This window comes from Cloeon dipterum, chromosome 4 (genome assembly GCF_949628265.1).
Source record: "Cloeon dipterum chromosome 4, ieCloDipt1.1, whole genome shotgun sequence".
In the NCBI taxonomy this organism is placed as follows: Eukaryota; Metazoa; Arthropoda; class Insecta; order Ephemeroptera; family Baetidae; genus Cloeon; species Cloeon dipterum.
Genome location: NC_088789.1, coordinates 21,075,291 through 21,093,937, shown reverse-complemented (window position 1 = coordinate 21,093,937; position 18,647 = coordinate 21,075,291). Strand labels below are relative to the sequence as shown.

The 18,647-nt window shown below is 40.5% G+C and overlaps 2 protein-coding genes across 3 annotated transcripts in view; one reads left to right on the top strand and one right to left on the bottom strand.

Annotated features, from left to right (window-relative positions):
- LOC135942096 (protein amalgam) overlaps window positions 1-18,647 on the top strand; it is a 200,174-nt gene that overhangs the window by 150,606 nt on the left and 30,921 nt on the right. For both annotated transcript variants that reach the window (XM_065488039.1, XM_065488038.1), the window contains exons 4-5: window positions 5,151-5,272; window positions 13,360-13,510. In XM_065488039.1, the coding sequence (XP_065344111.1) occupies window positions 5,151-5,272; window positions 13,360-13,510 (273 nt within the window). The remainder of the gene's footprint in view (window positions 1-5,150; window positions 5,273-13,359; window positions 13,511-18,647) is intronic.
- LOC135942097 (uncharacterized) lies at window positions 15,760-17,397 on the bottom strand. Its single transcript, XM_065488040.1, has 8 exons — window positions 17,281-17,397; window positions 17,119-17,224; window positions 17,006-17,066; window positions 16,783-16,950; window positions 16,579-16,727; window positions 16,364-16,522; window positions 16,160-16,310; window positions 15,760-16,105 (listed from the first exon to the last, which is right to left on the bottom strand). Exons 2-8 carry the CDS (start codon window positions 17,218-17,220, stop codon window positions 15,951-15,953), a joined length of 945 nt encoding a protein of 314 aa, XP_065344112.1. The 5' UTR covers window positions 17,221-17,224; window positions 17,281-17,397; the 3' UTR covers window positions 15,760-15,950.

Below are 18,647 nucleotides of genomic sequence, written 5' to 3'. Positions count from 1 at the left end.
CACGCCGACCCGCTTTTTGTATGCGGCTTTGTAATTTGCACGGCCGGAATTGGAGCGCCAACTTGCGAAACACCGCCACCCGTGCTTTTGCAATTTAAATTAAAAGATAAAATGGCATTTCCAATGCAGATTTTAACATGGTTTTCCACCCAGAATGAACAGATGGAATGTAATGTGGTTTAACTCCTCAAAATAAATTTAAATCTGTTAAAAGAAAAAATTAATTCGACTGGAAAAATCATTTAACAAAAATTTTTGGCAAAAATGTGACCTGGAGGCGCTGACGATATATGCAATTAATTATTGAAAAAATGTTTATCAAACAGGAAAGGAAATATATTGTTGTGGGACAAATTTCTGATCATTTTGTCTCTTTGAGCCGATCGTGGAATAATTAGAAATTTAAAAAAAATACACCATTCGTTTTCCTGTCAAAAATTCACAAACCTCTAGGGATAATACCCATTTTGCGAGAAAAATAACAAATATTTTAGAGAATTGCACGTGAAGAAACTGTACCAATGCCCTGTTCCTGGAAACTCTCTATCCATGGCAATTTGCATCTCAACCTGAAGTTCCCAAACTTTGCAATTCAAATCGTATCCCGAAATCCGCAGATAACAACTTTTCAATGAAGTAGAACAATACTTTTCCGGAAGCAAACTTTGCAGCGGCGTCATAAATTTCCCGATTGTTCGGACTTGCAAATTCCTCTCTGGCACTTCCGCCGCCCAATATTCTTTATTAAAAACCCGATCCGCGCCCGCGCACCGAGTTGGCAGAGAAACGTCGACATCAAAGAGGCAGCAAACTTTTCTCTCGTCATTTTGTGAAACAGGCCGTCGCACGGCGCGCGCGCCTACATTATTAGCGTGCATTTTATAGAATTATTCAAGTTATGAGCAAAGTTTCGGTGGCAGCCCCAGCAGCCTATTTAGCCATCAGCATTATCGCGTCGTAATCCAACTTTGACCTTATCAGCCTCACCTACGCCCCGGCTCTTTTGTAAATTCCTAAATTGCAGGCATAAATTCGGACCGCGGGCGTTCATTCAAAGAGGTGGGTGCGCACACTCTTCTATCCGAAACTCCTCTCGTGAAAGTTTTAGAATATAATTATTAATTTAACTTTAGCCTATGCATCAGAAGCCATAAAATCAACCAAAGTATGACTTCACAGATTCCAATTAATATTCAACGCTGGTCTATGCATTCGTGTAGCCGTTACAAAAAATAAACATTCATGGTGGCTCTCAGGCTCTTGAGCAGCCATCAGACATGCACAGGTGGGTATTTTTTATATGAGGATCCATGGAAGACTATAAAACGATGGATACCTGCGAGAACGAGCTTTAAAGGGATAGATTTTAAATTTCTTTCCGCTTGGAGCCACCATTTTGCGTGACAGCACAGTGCATAAGTGACACAAAATATAATTTATATTATTTTTTACTACATCAATGTGGCTTATCTAGCAAAGAAAATGTTTTTAGTTTTGTTAAATTACTTTTATACAATTTTTGTATTTAAATAAATCATGCAAAATGAGTAATCTGTCTAGTTTCCTCAACCCGCTCCACCTATAGCTTGGTTTCTTCGTGACTGGAAGTCTGAAAGCACGTTTACCGTATTATAATTAATCCTGCGAGGCCAAAATCGGTCGGATTGCGCGCAAGCCAATTAAGCGACTTCTCGCGGTTATGAAACGTACGTTTTATGGGCGTGCTGAGACGTGAGATTCGTCGATTCGTGCGAATTAGCTGCCACCGTCTAATGTGTGTTTTAGAGCCTTGAACATATGCAGCGTGGTGCCGGCAAAGCGGAATATTGCTCGTCATTATCACCGTCTCGCGCCGACAAAGCTTCCAGACGCTCACAAACGAAAGGAAGTGCCATAAATTCGGGACGCTGCTCCTCTCGGAGACTCAAAGCCGCTCAAACGACTTTTTGAAAGGCACGCCTCGCCGGCAGATCCGATTTCAATTTGTAATTAAGCGTCAATTAGGAAAGATGGCTTTTTAATTAGTTTGTGCAAAAATCAGAACCGCTTCATGGTGACCTAAAGATCTCAAAGACCAAAGAGAAGTTAAAAACCCATACTGAAATACAGTTTTTACAGAACAGAAAAGTTAGAAAAATTATAAATAAGATAAAATAAATAAAAATGCTAATCACGCCATCTCTTTTTCCCACACAATCATAATCTTTAATTTCCAAACTAATGTAACAGAAGATTATTTACATTTTCTTCCTCATCGTGGAAATATATTTTAAATTTAACCATCTGAATTTATATGACTATACTGGACTTGAAATGTTTTAAACAATTAAAAACATTTTAATAACCAAGTTGAATTTTTTAAACGAGCATAGGGGCAAATAAAATTAAATATCCTAATAACTTTTGAGTTGGAGTTTGGAGAAGAAAGCTTGGCAACAGATTTGCATAAAAACTTTTCCTTTTAGGTAGCAAATTTAATCTCGGGCGCTTCTCGTGCAAAAATTATGCATCAACAAACCCCGGCCGGCACGAGTTGCTCTTTCTTTGATCTCACCGGCCACGCGCGCCAACTTTTGGGCTAAATCAAATTTTAATTAAGGAATCTCGGCGGGAGCGAGAGAGATTGAGCAGCCGACGGCGCCGGGACTCGCAAGACGGAATAATGCGACAATTTATGGGCGCGAATTAAGGCGGGCTGCGAATTCTTAATTACTTTTCGACAGTATCTGCAGAGGGAAAGAGAGCCGGTTGGCAGGGCTCAGGCAGGGGCTGCTCATTCGTCTTTGAAGAAGAATGATGTATCTTTGCCGGGGCTCCATTCACTGGTGCGCGCGGCGGGCTCATAAACAAACAGAGAGAGAGGAGAGCTTATCAGCTGGTGACGGCGCCTGCCTTCTAATTCTCACTGACAACAAAGAGCCGCTCTCTATCTTTTCTCAATTATAAGCAGCTCTGCATGTTTCATTATTATTATTACGGCTACCGGACTTATTTTACTTTTCCCTCCTCCCGCTTTTTTCCCGCTGTGTATTTAACTGCTGCATAAAAGAAGTGCTTGCTTAATTAAGCCTCCAGAAATTGCTCTTCTGCTCCCTTTCTACGCTGGAACGGAACCGAGGAGAAAAACTACCCTGCTATTGTCGTCAGCCGCACGCCTCGCGGCGCTATTTAGAGCCGGGAAGCAGTTATCAGCAGAAAAGCCGGCGGTTTTAATTCGCAGCCTTTCAAGTGGCGTGATTGGAAAATTGCCGGCCGCCTCCTCGCGACGCCTCTTGAATGCAAAATCCAGCTTCTCTTTCCGTCTCGCGAGTCAAATTAACCTAATTGGAAGCAAACAATATTTCCGACTCAGCAGAATACTCGGGAGGAAAGACTTATTAAAGTTGCAACAACGGAATTACAGCCGCTAATGAATAACTAGCAACTCGAATCCGTCAAGGATAAAATGAGCATTCTAAAGAAGACCGTGCAGTTTGCAGTCAACCAAATAAGGAATCAAATGTAATTTACAGGGTTAGGAATTTCATACGACCGACTTATTTACTTTTAGACAACAAATAAGCATGATTGATACAATTTTAAAACTATTAAGCCACACTTAATATCATTAAAACCACTTCTGAATTTTGACAAAAACCTTAGAGAAATGCAAATTCATTTTTCAAATATTAAAGTAATAATAGTTCTTGAAAAATGGCTGCCAAACTTTTTATTGAAAGCCTCGTCTGAAATTCCCAGCCCTATAGAGATTTAAAAATAAAACTTCATTTATACTCTCTGGCAGCATTGATAGAGTTCAACTCTTTCCATTTCGTTAAAAGAACTTATCTATTGCTGTCTTTAATGCAGAAAAATTAGTTGGCAAGAACGTTTTTATTAACAAGCGCATTCAGAGTGATTGAAGGAGTTTTCGCCGAGGTTGGTTTTGCTGAAAGCAGCGGCTAGATGCAACTTTCAGCTCCAGGGAGACCAAAGTTTTTTTAATGCGCACAGATTACGAGAAAGAGAAAGAGCGCGGGTAAAGGGAAAAGAAAAAGTTGCGCGTGGATAAAAAGAAGTGGAGCTTTTAAAAGAGTATAATTCTTGCTGCAAAGATGTGAACATTGAATTTCGCTCAGGCGAGGAAACAAAACTGCTCTCTCTCTCTCCTCTTTTCACCATTCAAATAAGCATTCTCCGCGCACTGTGTGTGTCTGCTCTCGACAGTTTTCCACCCTCCATTATATTTCGTACTATACATTTTATTCGACTTAACAATTAATTTTTCCGTCGAGCCGAGCAAATTTTCCACCCATAAATCAGAAATGTGCTCTCGAGCCTTTCTTCGCGCAGCTGTTAAAGATTGGGGCTAACTCAAAACCTCTCCACGAGCCATTTAATCTACCAGAATGGAACTCTTACACGGTGAAGAGCGGGAATTTGCGGTTCTGAAATTCGTGGAAATAATAAACAGCTTAAAGCCGCTGCAAAGAGCTCACAACATGAATCGGTAATGTTTCTTGGAACTGGTTTATATTTTTTACGAGACACGCCACTTCTCTGAAGGTTAAAAAGCTGAGTTTGGCTTGAAATTTCATCCAAAAATACCAAAAATTGGAGAGTAAATGATACGATAATTTTATTTGTTTCATGGTGTGAAGGAAAAGTTAAATTTTAAAATTGGTTTTGATAAAGAATTGGTATATCTAAATTATTTATTCTATTTCTATCGCAAATTGTCGCTGATTTTCTGAATTTGGGTACAAAATATGTTCTGTGAAAAATATTACCATATCTGGGGTATTTAATGAAATTTTCGAGACTTTAACTTTGATATAGGGCCACAGAAAAAAATGGATCAAACTTCCCTTCCTCTATATAGTAGATAATTCTTAAAATAAACCGTACAGAAGGGTTTTGTTCCTAATAATTAAAAAGAAGCGTGACAGGTTCCACGAACTTTTGTAAAGTTTACTGCCACTTTAAGTAAAGCACTTAAAATGTATCAAGACACCTTTGAAAAAATTTGCTGTCAAATGAAACTATTTTGGTACGCATATAAGAGAATTTTTGACACAGATTTTTTATAATTTCTTGGTTTTAGGAAATTTCCCTGCTCATTAATTTTCCCGGCTTTTTAAGTGATTAATTTTTCTGCGTGTTTGTTCCAGTTCCGCCGCGCATCCAGAAGGTCTCCAACAACGGCAATCTGGACGTGAAAAAGTTCTCGACCGTCACGCTGGAGTGCAAGGCGTCGGGAAATCCTGTACCCACAATCACCTGGTCCAGAAAGGTAACAAGCACGAAAACGAGTCCGCATTACCGGTTTAATTTCGCTTTGGTTGCGATAAAAATTTAATTTCCTCCACGCGCGCGCTAATGAGCAGTCGTAAACGCACGCGGCGACATATTTACACTGATGACGCGAGTATCAAAAATTTGGCTGCGGAAATAATTGAAACGAAAGCATGCAGGCGACGAGGCAGCGGAATCGAAAAGTTGGTGCCTCCGCCTGCGTGCGAAAATAAATATAAAATCCGCCGCAATCGCCGGCGGCATTGCTCGCGCTGCCGCTCTAATCACGTATGCATTAGTTTTTTAAATTATTTTACACCGGTGGCGTGTCGACCTCGTGGCAATCCCGCGCTAAATTTATTTTAAATTACCATTTATTCATGCGGTTGGCACTGGCACTGCCGCTGCAATTGCCAGATCAAATTAGTCCACCGGGAGTCGGACGGATTTGCGAGAAATTTTCAATTTTCATCCTGCTTTGACGCGCGCGGCTTGCAGATTGGATTTGCTGTCTGAAACCGCGACACGTAAACATACGTATACAATTGTTCCCAAGCTATAAAAGAAAGCCAAGTGAGTTATTTTCTCTTGATTAGTTAGCATTTCTCTCATGCCTAAAATTGTGAAATTTGTTTTAATCAGTAATTTTCTTTACGACCAGGCCGAGTACAAATATAGTATGTTTTTGGTTGCAAGAAAAATGTTGATTGCGTTTATCTAAAATTTTTCGTTTGCCTATCAGCGCTTTAATCAGTTTTCATTACACACATTATTCGAAAGTGCACGAAAGAGAGTCACTACGCGGCGACACGTGCGTTTAATTGGCTTCTTTTCCAGTGTTGCGCTCTGGACAATAACGCTGGCATTTAAAACCGATTCTTATCAGCCACGGCAATAACGCCCTGTTGCTTTTAGCTAATGCTTCGTGTGTGTCGCTTTTGGCCATGAAAACCTTTCACCCTTGTTTGTGCATGACGCGGATAAATGTATTTACCAATGAAAGCGGCGAGTATTGTCTGTCCTGATAAGCCAGGCTTGCTGCATGCATGTGAACTTTATTGTGCTGCTTTTTTTATTTATTCCTCACTCATACGGTGTCCGCTTTATCGCGTCGCGGAGTGGTAAATCATATTTTCGTGGTATAGAACAGAAAAATTGCCCCTTCTAGCCGGAAAATCAAAATTGTTTGTAAAGGGGAGAGTAATTTAAGTAATTTTGTACTTTATTTCAATTGTACAGAGGGTAGAATAGCGTGAAACGTGAATTAGTAATTTTAGGAGTGCTTCAACCACACAGGACAAACGTTTAAATTAAAGTAGGGAAAAATTATCAAACACTTTCTCTTTGCCGGTTTTTTCTTTAATTCGGATACAGCGTTAACTTCCGCTTGAATTTCCGAGAAAATCAGCTACAAAGTTTGCTTGCCCAATTGAAAATCACAATTGATTACACCAGCCAGATATTTCCTTTCATGAAATTATGGATATTTATTTGAGATTTAATTTTTACTCTTCATTTAACTTTTTACTTGATGGTTATGAAAGCTTTGTCACTAATTCAATTTTACATTTTTCACATTTTCATTAATTTACTCTTCCTACAAGTCATACACAGTTTTAAAAATAAAATGATTAAGTTTTTCCTCAAACAATATTAAAAGTCCCCGAGGTCCCCTAAGGATGAATATTTTTTGCCATTTTGTAATTAATACAAATTGATTGGATACATTGTTGAGTAAAAACTGCTTGATGGGATCGCAAACGTGTTGGGTCGTCGATAATTAAATGCCAAAAAGCGATTTAAAACTTCAAAGTGCCGATAAAAGTTACCTATGAGGGGTCGTAACCATAAATTATAACTAGCAACGTATTTTTTTGCCTGTTATGTTCAATTTTATAATAATTTTATGACGTCCAATTTCTGAAAGTCTGAATAATTGAAAATTAATCATTTCTGCAGCTAAAATGCCCATCCATAATCATTTCAACAGACAAAATTCAATAAACGGACATTTTTCTGCACGAAATTTGACGCGTTTCCGCGAAATTAGAATTCCATATCGAGCAGAATGTCCTAATTAACGTGTCTACCCACGGTGAAGTTGGCGCGTTTCGTCGTAGAGTATAGTGAGTGCATTCCGACGGCGCGAGAGATGGTCAGAATGGAATTACCATTAATCCAGCGGGCCCCGACGTGCATATCTGGCAATGACAAAATTGAATATCGCGTGGAATGGAATGCGTGGGTCTGACCCTTGCGCCGGGGGCACGCTATCTCTCATGCCTGCCCTTGGCGCTACGTGCGTGCAGGACGAGCCTGCCGGTCCACCTCTCGCGAATTCCACTTGCATTTTTTACTCAGCTGCACGCACACCGAGAGTCTCGCAGGAAAATAAATTGCGGCGGGGGCTAATCAGGGTGGCGAGCCTCTTGATCACGAGTGCCTCCGCTTAGGAAGGCAGAAGCCTCAAAGTTAAGCCTCAGAGAGCCGTGCTGGAAAGTTCCTCAAGATGAGGAGTCAACCTTGAACGATGATCGAATCTTAAACTCTTATAATAAATTAATGCTGTACATGTTCAGACAATTATACCGAGAATTGTCTGTCAACCCTGAAGAGATGAACAAATATCTAGTTTGTGTTTTAGCATGTAATAGAGATATTATTTTCATCCACGATGACAGGTTAAATGAAGAACCGTCTAAAATAATTAGTTTTCATGATTGTTTAGTAAAACGATGACCTCTTCTATTTAATTTAAGACGGATTGTTAATATAATTGACATTTCAAAGAATAAGACAAGAAATTGGAATCATTTGGTGAAAATGGTTAATTTTAGTTGTTTTATGTAAAGGTTAGTGAGCTCATTGATCATTTAAAACCCATTGCTTGATAAAAAGTTCCAGAAAATAGTTAAAAACAAATTAAAAACTAAACGAGCAGGCATAAAATTTTTGGATTCAAGGATATTCCCTTTCTAATTATCAATATAAAAATATGTCTCGTTGAAGATGAAAAATGTTTTATCTTAATTATTTTGGTATTTTTCTTTTGCATCATTGCAAATTAGGCTCAGTCTCATCTCAATTTCAGTTGCAGAGGCGTCTAATTTAAATTTCCATCAAAACGGTGCCTTGTTGTTGTTTTGTGTTCGTGCTCAAATTAAACTAAGAAACTCCCGGAAATATTTTAACAATTGCTCGAGCGGACAAAGCGGGCCTGCGAAGTTTCGCAGCCAAATTGAGGCGACACTGCGAATTAATGAGTGGTGGTGCCGCGAGATAAGTCCGAAAGCGCGAGAAAATGTAGATTTTGTTTGGTGTACGGCGAACGCGTTCTCCCTTTCTCTGCCTTTTGAGACCTTCTCGTCAAAAATTTACAAAGAGGGAGGAGAAAGTTTCATTCTGCCATTCATCTGCGGAAAAGTATCTTGAAAGAAAGTCAATAGACACAAGGAGAGGAGGACGCGTTATCGTGATTCCGGCCAACTTTTTAGCTCCCTCTCTCTCCCATTTATAACTTGGCTTTATCGGCCGCGCATTCATTTGCGATCCGGCAAAGTGTGGAGCTGCGAGTGACTTCATCAAGTTTGCCTGCCGCTTTCGCTCTCATTGGCGCTCGTGTTCATTTCGCAGCCGGCACGCAGCTTTGCTCTTTGTTTTTATTTATTCTGGTCCAAAGCTGTTAATGCGAAGTAAAAAGGCTTGCTCGGCAAAAAGCCCCGACGACAATGCGTGCGGCCGGCGACTTTTAACACTCGGCCAGAGTGCACATTTTGTAATCCCTGTGCTTTATCTGGAAAAACTCACTCCGCTTTTGTCACGTTTCTGGAGCAAATAGCTTCACTCTCTCTCTGTGCGTTTCGGTTTAATATTTTTCCCGAGAGATATTGCTAAAGTGCCTGGAGCTGCACACAAATTTTGTTCACGCGTGTAAACGTGTTAATCCTGCTTCGCAAGCGTTTCTCTTGCGGCCGCCGGTTCGTGAGGATTTTTTCAAAAAGGCCACCGCTGCTTCCACCTAGCATGCATCATAATTTAATTAAACTTTATTGCAACGAATGGTCCGACAGAGTCGTTTGCAGCCCGAATCGAGGGGATTTAATTACTTGGAATAACAGAGTGGCTCATGTGCATGACGTGAATAGTAATTCTTGAATTTTCACCGCTCCCCCGCCGCCCCGCGCCTGTAAATTTCGAATAATGAGAATTTATGATGGGACGCATTCTATCACGTAGCAAAGGGGGCGCCGCCAAGCAGGTGTTTATATTTATTTGGCCGACCCCTGCCCTGCCCTGGCTTTTATTAAAATATCTGCCGAGAAAGAGAGAGAGAGAGAGAGAGATAGTAGAGTGAGAGAAAAAAGGAGGCGGGCGCCGCTGGATATTTCTTTATTTGCCTGCCCCTTTGCATGCGGCACACACCTGTCAAAAGGCAATATGCCCGCCGATGGACCCAAATGGATTCGACGGAATGCCACACCCAGGTAGGGGCGCTTCCCTACTTTCTCTCTCGCGCGCTGCTAAATTCTGACAGACTGTCAACGGCCGGGCGCCAATATTTATTTCATTTCATCCGCGTTTTGCCCTCCCGCATGTCGAATGTTTTTATGGAAATGTGCAGCGCGTGTGCCCTTATAAAAATGAAAGGGGGAAGTGCAGCATGTTGCGTTGAAATGATTTTCCGATCGAACAATGAGCAGGAAGGAGCCACTCAGATTTCAAAAGAGCTGAAAATCGAAGCAATTCAATTTGAAATATGATTTCGTTGTAGTATATATTTAGATACGTGCAAAAATAGGCAGATTCGATCAGGGTAGAATAATCAGATTTATAAGAAATATTAATTTAATTATGTGTATATTTTAAAACCCAAAGGAAAATTGTAAAACTTGACATCTTTGCTACGTTTTTTTTTGTATGAAACACCAAAAATTTCTATTTAATTGGACCTTTTATTAAATCGATTGTAGTAGAATGCTTTAAAGTATGTTTCATGCTTTGGATATCAAACAATAATCGATATCATCTCAGTTCTAAAAAAATTTAATGTTTGCTTTTTGTTGCTTCTCCACTTTAAAATTTAAAAAATAAAATCATCTCCAACTGACTCCAACAAACTCAGAGATTCAGAAGCATAATTGCTGCTTTGTAACAATCCACACTTTTTTAACCAGGGAATATCATAGGAAAGGCTGTTAAAAGTCTGTTCAGGCCGTGAAACGCAGGCACGTATCAGACATCAAGAGGCAGTGGCACGGCGGATGCAGTTGGAAAAGCAATATTATCATTTGCGCGTGTGCCTGTCCCCTCCGAAAAAAGGCGCACATGTGAGATCCAGTGTCCAAAAGCTCAAGATCAAATAAAAGCTCTGGCACGGCACAGTGAGAGAGAGAAAGGCAGCTTGCTCGACAGAAAAAAAGCAAGAGCCGTTGCTTTTTATAATTTATTCCCTCTGAGCCGGTGCGCTTTGTTTTAAGACTTTTTTGGTATTCAAAACAGCCGCCGTGCCGCCGTATTTATTCTGCCTAATGTTTCGGGGCGGTCGGCACATTTTGCAGCGCGCACCAGGGCGCCAAGGCGGCAACTAATTATCATCTCGCTTTTTCTCACCCACTTAAAAGTTTGCGGCGAAATAATTCTTTTTGCATGCAGATGAAAAGCCAGTCGATATTCCGCCAACAGCTGCTGGGAGGGGAGAAAGTTAACGCCAGAGATATTGTGGCTTTCGAGATCGGTTAATTATCGAGTTCGCTCGCCTTGATAAATTGTTTGTCCACGAAAATTGAAGCCAGCTCCGCTGTATTTTAACATTTAAGTTGCTCTGATTTAACGAGACGATAAATTCCCCCTTTTGCCTGGAAAAGCTATTTTCGGTGGCGATCAAAATGTTGGCAAATAACTCTAGCGGTCACATTTGAGCCGTTTGAAACGAAAACACACCCGGAGCCGGTTATATATGTCACAAAAAGGTGGGCGGCGTGCGGCAAATGTCAGAAAAGTTCAAACCAACTGCTGCAAAAGGTGAGCGAGAAACAAACGGGGCGGGCAAAGAGTCGGATTGTGTGTGTACCTGCTGGATGGCAGGCAGCATTTGTCGTGCTGACACAAATTACCGGTCGAAAGAGATGTGAGCCTGCCGTCAGTTCGTGCATGCGGAACTCTGGCTCAACTAACTTGCAGTCGCAGGTGCGGCCCTTCAACGCCGCCGCTGCATGCGTTAACTGCTTGCAAATGGATTGCCGTCCGAACCTATATGAAAGCAGAAAACGTGGCAATTAGCGTCTCGAAGGCATTAATGCGAATTTCGCTCTTAATCGCCCCCTTGACGCTCGGTAAGGCCTTTTTTTAAAATCGATTTCAGCAAAACTAATTTTAACGCTGGTGTTGGACGTCGTAATAATTCTTATCCCCTGGTCTTTCCCCCTCCCCGCTCCGCTGGGAAGGATTTTGCATTTCATTCCCTTTGAAAGGATGACAGCGGCCAAAATAAAAGGAAACATCCCCTCGGCCGCTGTCCGGCAGAATTGCTCGTTCTGGACGAGTAAGGGCCAGCTCAGGTGATATATTGCATCTGGGTGCAGGGATAATTGGGTGCCAAGCCCGCCATATTGGCTTTGTATGATCCTGCGGGGGATAAGAAATAGGATCATCTTGATATCTGACCATGAATGATGCATGACGTGTTTGGGCTTCTCGGCGAGAAAAGGGCTGCCTCATTTCTAGATCTTCGTGCGCGCGAAAGTATATATATAAAAAATGGAACAGCAGACAGTCCTTCAACAACCTTCTCTCAACGTCTCAACTTTTGAATTTATCAGTGCAGAAACCAATGCGCGTATCTGGATAAGAATCCACTGGATAAAAGCAATATTCACTTTACTATAAATTAAAACAGACCGATCGAAACTCAAACAATAGTTGGTTACTCGTGCGAATATTAAAATAAATTTAATGTTATTGGTTAAGTCACACGTTCTTTGTTATTGTTAATAGCATTAGAGTTGAGCTTAACAGGTGAACAATTAAGAAAGCATTTTGCATTGTTGGCTTTAGCAAAAGGTGTCTCTCTTTTGTGGAATTTAGGAACAGTTCATCTCCCTGGAAAATGCTTGTTGCCAATGCATAAACTCATCCCTTAGGATTCAGTTAAAGCCTTAATTGACCTAGCAAGCGCTGTAATTTTTCGAGAAAATGGGCTGGAAAGTTAACGTGCTTTTCAAATGGTAATGGCTGTCTCCTTACTTGAAATCCGATTTAATTTCAAAACCAAGAGTTTCCCCAATAAGTGGCATACACCGTTGGACAGATCTCGGCGAGAGGAATCGGAATATGCCAAGAAAATATGTTCGAGCACTGTAAATTTTGGAGAAAATTGGAAAAATTTGAATTTTGAATTGTAGGAAGGTCCATTTTTAATTATTGCAAATTGTTGAACATATTGTTTATCGGTCAATTGTTTAAGGCATCCAACAATTTAAATAATTTTCGATTGTTGCCCAGTATCATTCCACTTTAAATCAGGGCCGATTTTAAATGTTATACAGATTTTGCCAAATTTCTCTAAAAAATATTTATCGCATGATGTCGATCCCTCCCGTCGCGATCTATTCAACGATGTACGAATAATGAGGTAATTTCGCTTCTGGCGAAATAAATCAGGATTTTCAATTAGGATACTGTGCTTGCCGCTGAGCAGCATGAAAACTTTGGAGGCGTTCTTTTTATAAATTTAATTGGCAACCTGAGAAAATTTTAGCCCTTTTCCAAATTTTTAGAACACATATATTTAAGGTAAAAAAATGTAAGTCCGCATCCATTTTTAAAATACTGTTTCATGTGCAATACTTTGGGGTTTAGGTTCTAAATTTTTACAGAAGCATTAAAATTTAAGTTTTGATCCAAACGATAAATTGAAAATCATCACTCGCCTGTTATTAATGACGGATTAAATTTAAACAATTCGCACGAATGAAAGGGATACCATTCTGAGAAGCAAACTTGTAAAATATAACAAGGAACGAATTTTCTATGGTTAACTTTTGTTTCAATTAATCCTAAACTAACAGTCCCTAAATTTTGTTTCAGAACAACTTGCTTCCCTCCGGCGATAAGTCAGTCGAAGGTTTCTCCATCACGATTGAGCAGGTAACGAGGCACCAGGCCGGCGTGTACCAGTGCATGGCCAGCAATGGGGTTGGACAGCCCGTCCTCAGGGACATCGCCCTCAGAGTGCAATGTAAGTACTAAAATTTCTGTGAATTCGATTAAAGAAGTGCTGCGTTTTATTTTATTTCAATTAGAACGGATTATGTAACAATAATTGGAACGCCCTTATTTGCTGTGTATTTCGCGCGAAACCAGGCCTTTAAGTAAACAAGTGGTTTTAAGACGTGTGTTTCCTTCTCATTCCGCCTTCAATTAGCGCATTCGCTGAGATTCTACAAGAATAGCAACAGAGCAAACTTTGTATTATTGAAGCGCGTTGGAAACACGTAAACGGAATAGCGTACGAAGTAGTGTAGGCTGACTGAGAATTATCAATAGATGAGGCAATTCATTATAAAGGTAGAGCTGTGCGAGCGACGCGCTTTTGAGAGAATCTTGAATCCTTTGAAGTAATAAATGCGACGGGAAAGGATTAAATCCAGACCGAATGGGAACTCTCGCCGCCGCTGCCTCTGCTGCTGCTTCTGTCTGATTTTAATTACAACTGTTTCAATCTGGCGAATAATCACTATCCTTCTATGATAATGATAAAATTTATCCCCGCCGGCGGAGATCGTTGCCAGACGGAATAACCCGCTTTTTCCCATGCACACGTGCATGCGCACTTTCTTTCAATTTCAGACTGGGAAATTTATTGCTGGAATTTCATTTACATGACAGCTCTGCCAGTAGCTGCGTGAACCCCTTTCTCGCACTCGGCGGTCGGGTTTCTTCTTCATTATGCCGCGGCTCGTCGGACGAGAAAACACACTTTTATGGACGGATGAATTTATTTCTGGCTCCGTCCGCGTCACACCGTCTTATTACTCGCCTGCCGCGCATTTGCATTTTTATTTCATTGCAAACACACCGGAGATGCACCGACTGGAGCGACTTGGAGATTGCGTTACCAAATCTTGTTTGCCGAACCCGAATTTGAATAACTTCCACGCAGCTTTGTGCGAGGGTACGCTCGCTCTTCAAAGGAGAGGCTTGGCAATTAGACGTTGAAAGCACGCAGAGGCGGCTCGTGTGTGTGTGTGTGTCTTCTGATCAAAATGCATGACTCTTTCTTTGTTAGGGGAAAATGCAAATTAAGTTTTGAAACTCGTATTTTATTTATGGTTTTAAAAGTTGGGAATTTAAAATTGTCAACTATTTTCAATGTGCATATCTGATTTACTTAATTAGGCAATATTTGTTCTTAAGACTTTTTAAGAAACATTCTTCTAGGCAGGTTGTTTCCATCTCATGGAGTTTTGGAACCAATTTAAAATGCTTTGGAATATCTTTTTAACCTAGAAAGCCTCTCGATTTTTTATTTTCATCGATGATAAACACATTTTGCTTGTGAAATCATCAAATTTTGACCTGAAAGCTCAATTTAGGAGCTAATAACATGAAACAGTATTACAAACCCTTGAAAGTTTGATATATTTGGCAATAAAATTGAAAAAAAAGGTTTAAAATAGTCTAAACCATCATAAAACATTTATATTTTTAATATGCAATCCAAAACCAATTTTCAATTGAAACATTTGAATTTTTTGCCGGTCAATTTACCTTTAACAATCTGTAATTTTTTTAAACTGTTTGAGAAAATGCAGAAACGCCAATGCTTCGTGATAAAAAAATGACGCAAATCCGGATCACTCGTCTCGTCATCTTGGCACTCAAAGGAGCAAATGCAGACACCGGCCGGCGGTGGCGAATTATCTCCAGCCAGCTGTCACTGCTGCTGTGTGTCCGTCCGAATATTGCGGAGGAGCAGCCAGCTTCCCTTGATTGGACCGCTGCCGCCGCCCTAGCTCATTTTTTTTGCCTCGGAAACAACAAGCCATTCTCTCTGGAGACCGGCTTATGGGGATCCACGAACATTTGGTCGCCCCGGCTGCGACCTCGCCACTTCATATTTCGCAGCTTTGCTCAGAAATTATCCGGCCCGCTCGGCCAGTTCGGCCGCACCAGACCAACATTTTTCACAGAAGGCACAAAGCAAGAGGGAAGCGGGCAAAAACGTTGATAGTGAAGTTCTGGGACTTTTAGTTGCACCCACGCTGCTCATTTTTCCTCCATCTTTCAGAGATTAATGGAAAATACTGGTAGTGCCTGCTGCAGCTTAAAAGGCTGAGGCTATTCGATATATGAGCGGATATGAGCGAAATGGATGATCACCAGGATGAGGGAAATTGATTTTTTCTTTGCCCAAGCGCTGATAAATCCAACTAGGAAGTGCAGTTTGACAAAAAAAATAGATTTCTTCTACTTTCGTGTTTGAAATTCAATTAAAAGTATCATTGGATTTTTTATTTATTTATAAAGACACAATTTAGTCCACTTTTGCACCAATTTATATAAAAATATTTAAAGACAAGCATTTTCTAGTATGTATGTATATTATTTACTGAAGCTGCCGTCCACTCCTTTACTTAACTAGCAAATAACGCTGCGAGCCCAAGTTAGAAAAAAAACTAAGCTCTGGTCATGGTTAAATTGGTCGAATACGCAATCAAGCTTTCCATTTTGACAAGCAAGTCTATCCACGACTGTCGCTCTCTGGAATAATAGGTATTGAGTCCTCGCAAGTAAACGCGGCTCCCCTTTTGAACCAGCAGATATGTTGGAGCTGCAACCAAAAACAATGATGAGAAATAAAAACAGCAATTAAAGAGCAACGTACCCAACAATTTGGGGTCACTTTTAACATTCAAGCATATCGAGAATCTGATTGCCTCGCAGATCTCTATCCGCATCATATTATGTTCCATGTAACACTGCTCTGCACCAACGTAGTTACTCTTGTTATCGATTGCCAGGCTGGTCGTGGATCCCTTAAAAGTGGCAAACTTTATCATCAAATTTTCATTTAAATTTTATTACATACAAATTCATCTTGTGCGAAGTATTGAAGTTGCTCGTCTCTCGAGTTGTCTTCGTTCCACAAGCAGATTGGTGTCAAACCATCACTTAATTTCAAAGGTGTGATCGTCCACACGTATAGAAATGGTAGCCCGATCAAATTGATAAGGTTTACATCAAGTACCTTGAAAAATATTCACACACTCGTCATTCATCATCAAGGTTTAATATTTAACTTACCTTTTGGCCGCTGAGAAGTCCTAAGTCACTTCTTCTGTTAATGTTGTAAAATCTGAAGCAAGATTCAGTATCATTGCTCATTTCACAAGGGCCTCCGTGAATTCGCAGTGCATTTCCTCTCATGAATGAATGAAACACCGAGGTAGACGCTTTGTAAAAGTAGCTATTAATTAAAATTCTCTCTCTCACAATTCTCACACTTACTCCAATAGGTGATGATAGTCTTGTCTGAGATGAGGATGCCATCACAATTATTGAGGGTGTCATTGGTGTCTACCAGTTGGATGCGCCAAGGTGCTTTGGCATTGTCTCCCTCATTTTTCCAACTTCCGCAATTTTCAAAGCTCAGATTTTCAGTGTCATTGGAGAACACTGAAGAGGAATTTCGATTTCAAACCAACTCAGGTTCAGAATTAAAATCAATTACCAGGTGCTTCAAAATGTGGCTTTGGCGTCAGGTAATTAAGACAGTCGGTCACGTTGATATTCTACCAAACCAGTGTTGTTAAATCAATTATAATACCCACAGCAGATCCTTACCTTTTTTTTAAGTTCATCATTGCGCGAATGTTCAGTCAAGATGAGGGAGAAAGTGCAAATGGCAAAGCTAATAACTTGAGCAATCTGGATATGGAATTTCATTTCGCTGAAATAGTTAAGACAAGTCAAGTGTAAAAATAGTTAATTATGGTTTTCTCAAACCCTGAAATGCTCCTCTCACGCTTGTGAGAAAATCATCCGTCTTCAGAGCACACTTTCACAATACACACTAAATATTGTTTGACATTGACGTTCGATGGACCTGCGATCTCAAAACATGCAGGTCAGAAGTCAACGAGCAAAGTTCAACTGATAATTATGACTATTTTTATATCTCTGCATCAGATAGTGCAACATTGTTTTTTAATCAGCAAGATATTCACATTTTATCAGCGCAAAAATGTTTCTTTACAGTTCGAAATTTGTTTTCACTGTTCATGCCTCCAAAATGTACGCAAAAAAAGAGATGCTGGTACGCTTTGAATGTATACATTCAAAGCGTCAACCCTTTGACCAGATACTTTGAGGGCGAACGCCCGCCCACACTGGCTTGCTCTGCTTCTGCTAGACACACAGTGGATTCTTTTCCCATCAGACACGCACAAACTCACTCTCTCTCGTTGGTAATGAAATGTAAACACCTCGAGAGCTAGTCGCAGCCAATATGGCATGCAGTCGCAAAACACAGCGCCGACTTGAGGCTGCTTTTTCGCCTAGATTGGATTTTGGCACGAGCGCATTATTGTTTGGTCGTAATGCTATTTGCCGTGCTCAGCCGAATTTCAAAGAGCGTCTGCCCTTTTTGCCGCATGCAATATACATGGCAAACTTTTTGCTAGTTGTGCATGCGCGCACGCGGGCGGCTTTGAGTTGCTCATGAATATATGATATGACACCTCAGGTATATAAATCTTGCTTCTTTATAGGCCGCCTTTGGCAATAAGAATTATACATTATATTCGCGGCGGCGGCGGCAGCGGCGGCAGCGGCGCGTGTGTGTGTTCTCCTCTTGTGTAACCGAAAGCTCTCTCTCTCTCTGGCTCACAAACTCACTCATACACGCGAATCGATGCGCTCAGCCACTGCCTCTCTACTTCTGCTACTTCATAACATACACAAAAGACGCGCAGAATTCGCCTCGGGAATATTAAAATGATGAAAGGGCTGCTTTGCGATTGCGAATTTCACAGCGGCGCAGCGAGAATAATTCACTATTGTGACGGAAATACGGGCGATCATTAAAACTTCTTTAAACTTGCACAGCAGGAAATTAATTTTTCACCCTGGGCTAAATCTTTTGACAGCTGGAAATATGCATTATCAATGTTCTAAGTTTGCTGCCGGAAAAATACGAGTACGTTGAGTCCACTTTTTTAATAAAGAATTATTTTTATGATGAGTTCAACTGTTTCCTTTTAAATTCAGTTTTTTAAGTATCATGAAACAATTTTTTCATATTTATTTTGTTATTTAGCAGGGAACACGAAAGAAAAAACATGTAGATACTGATTGGAGCAGAGCATTCTCCC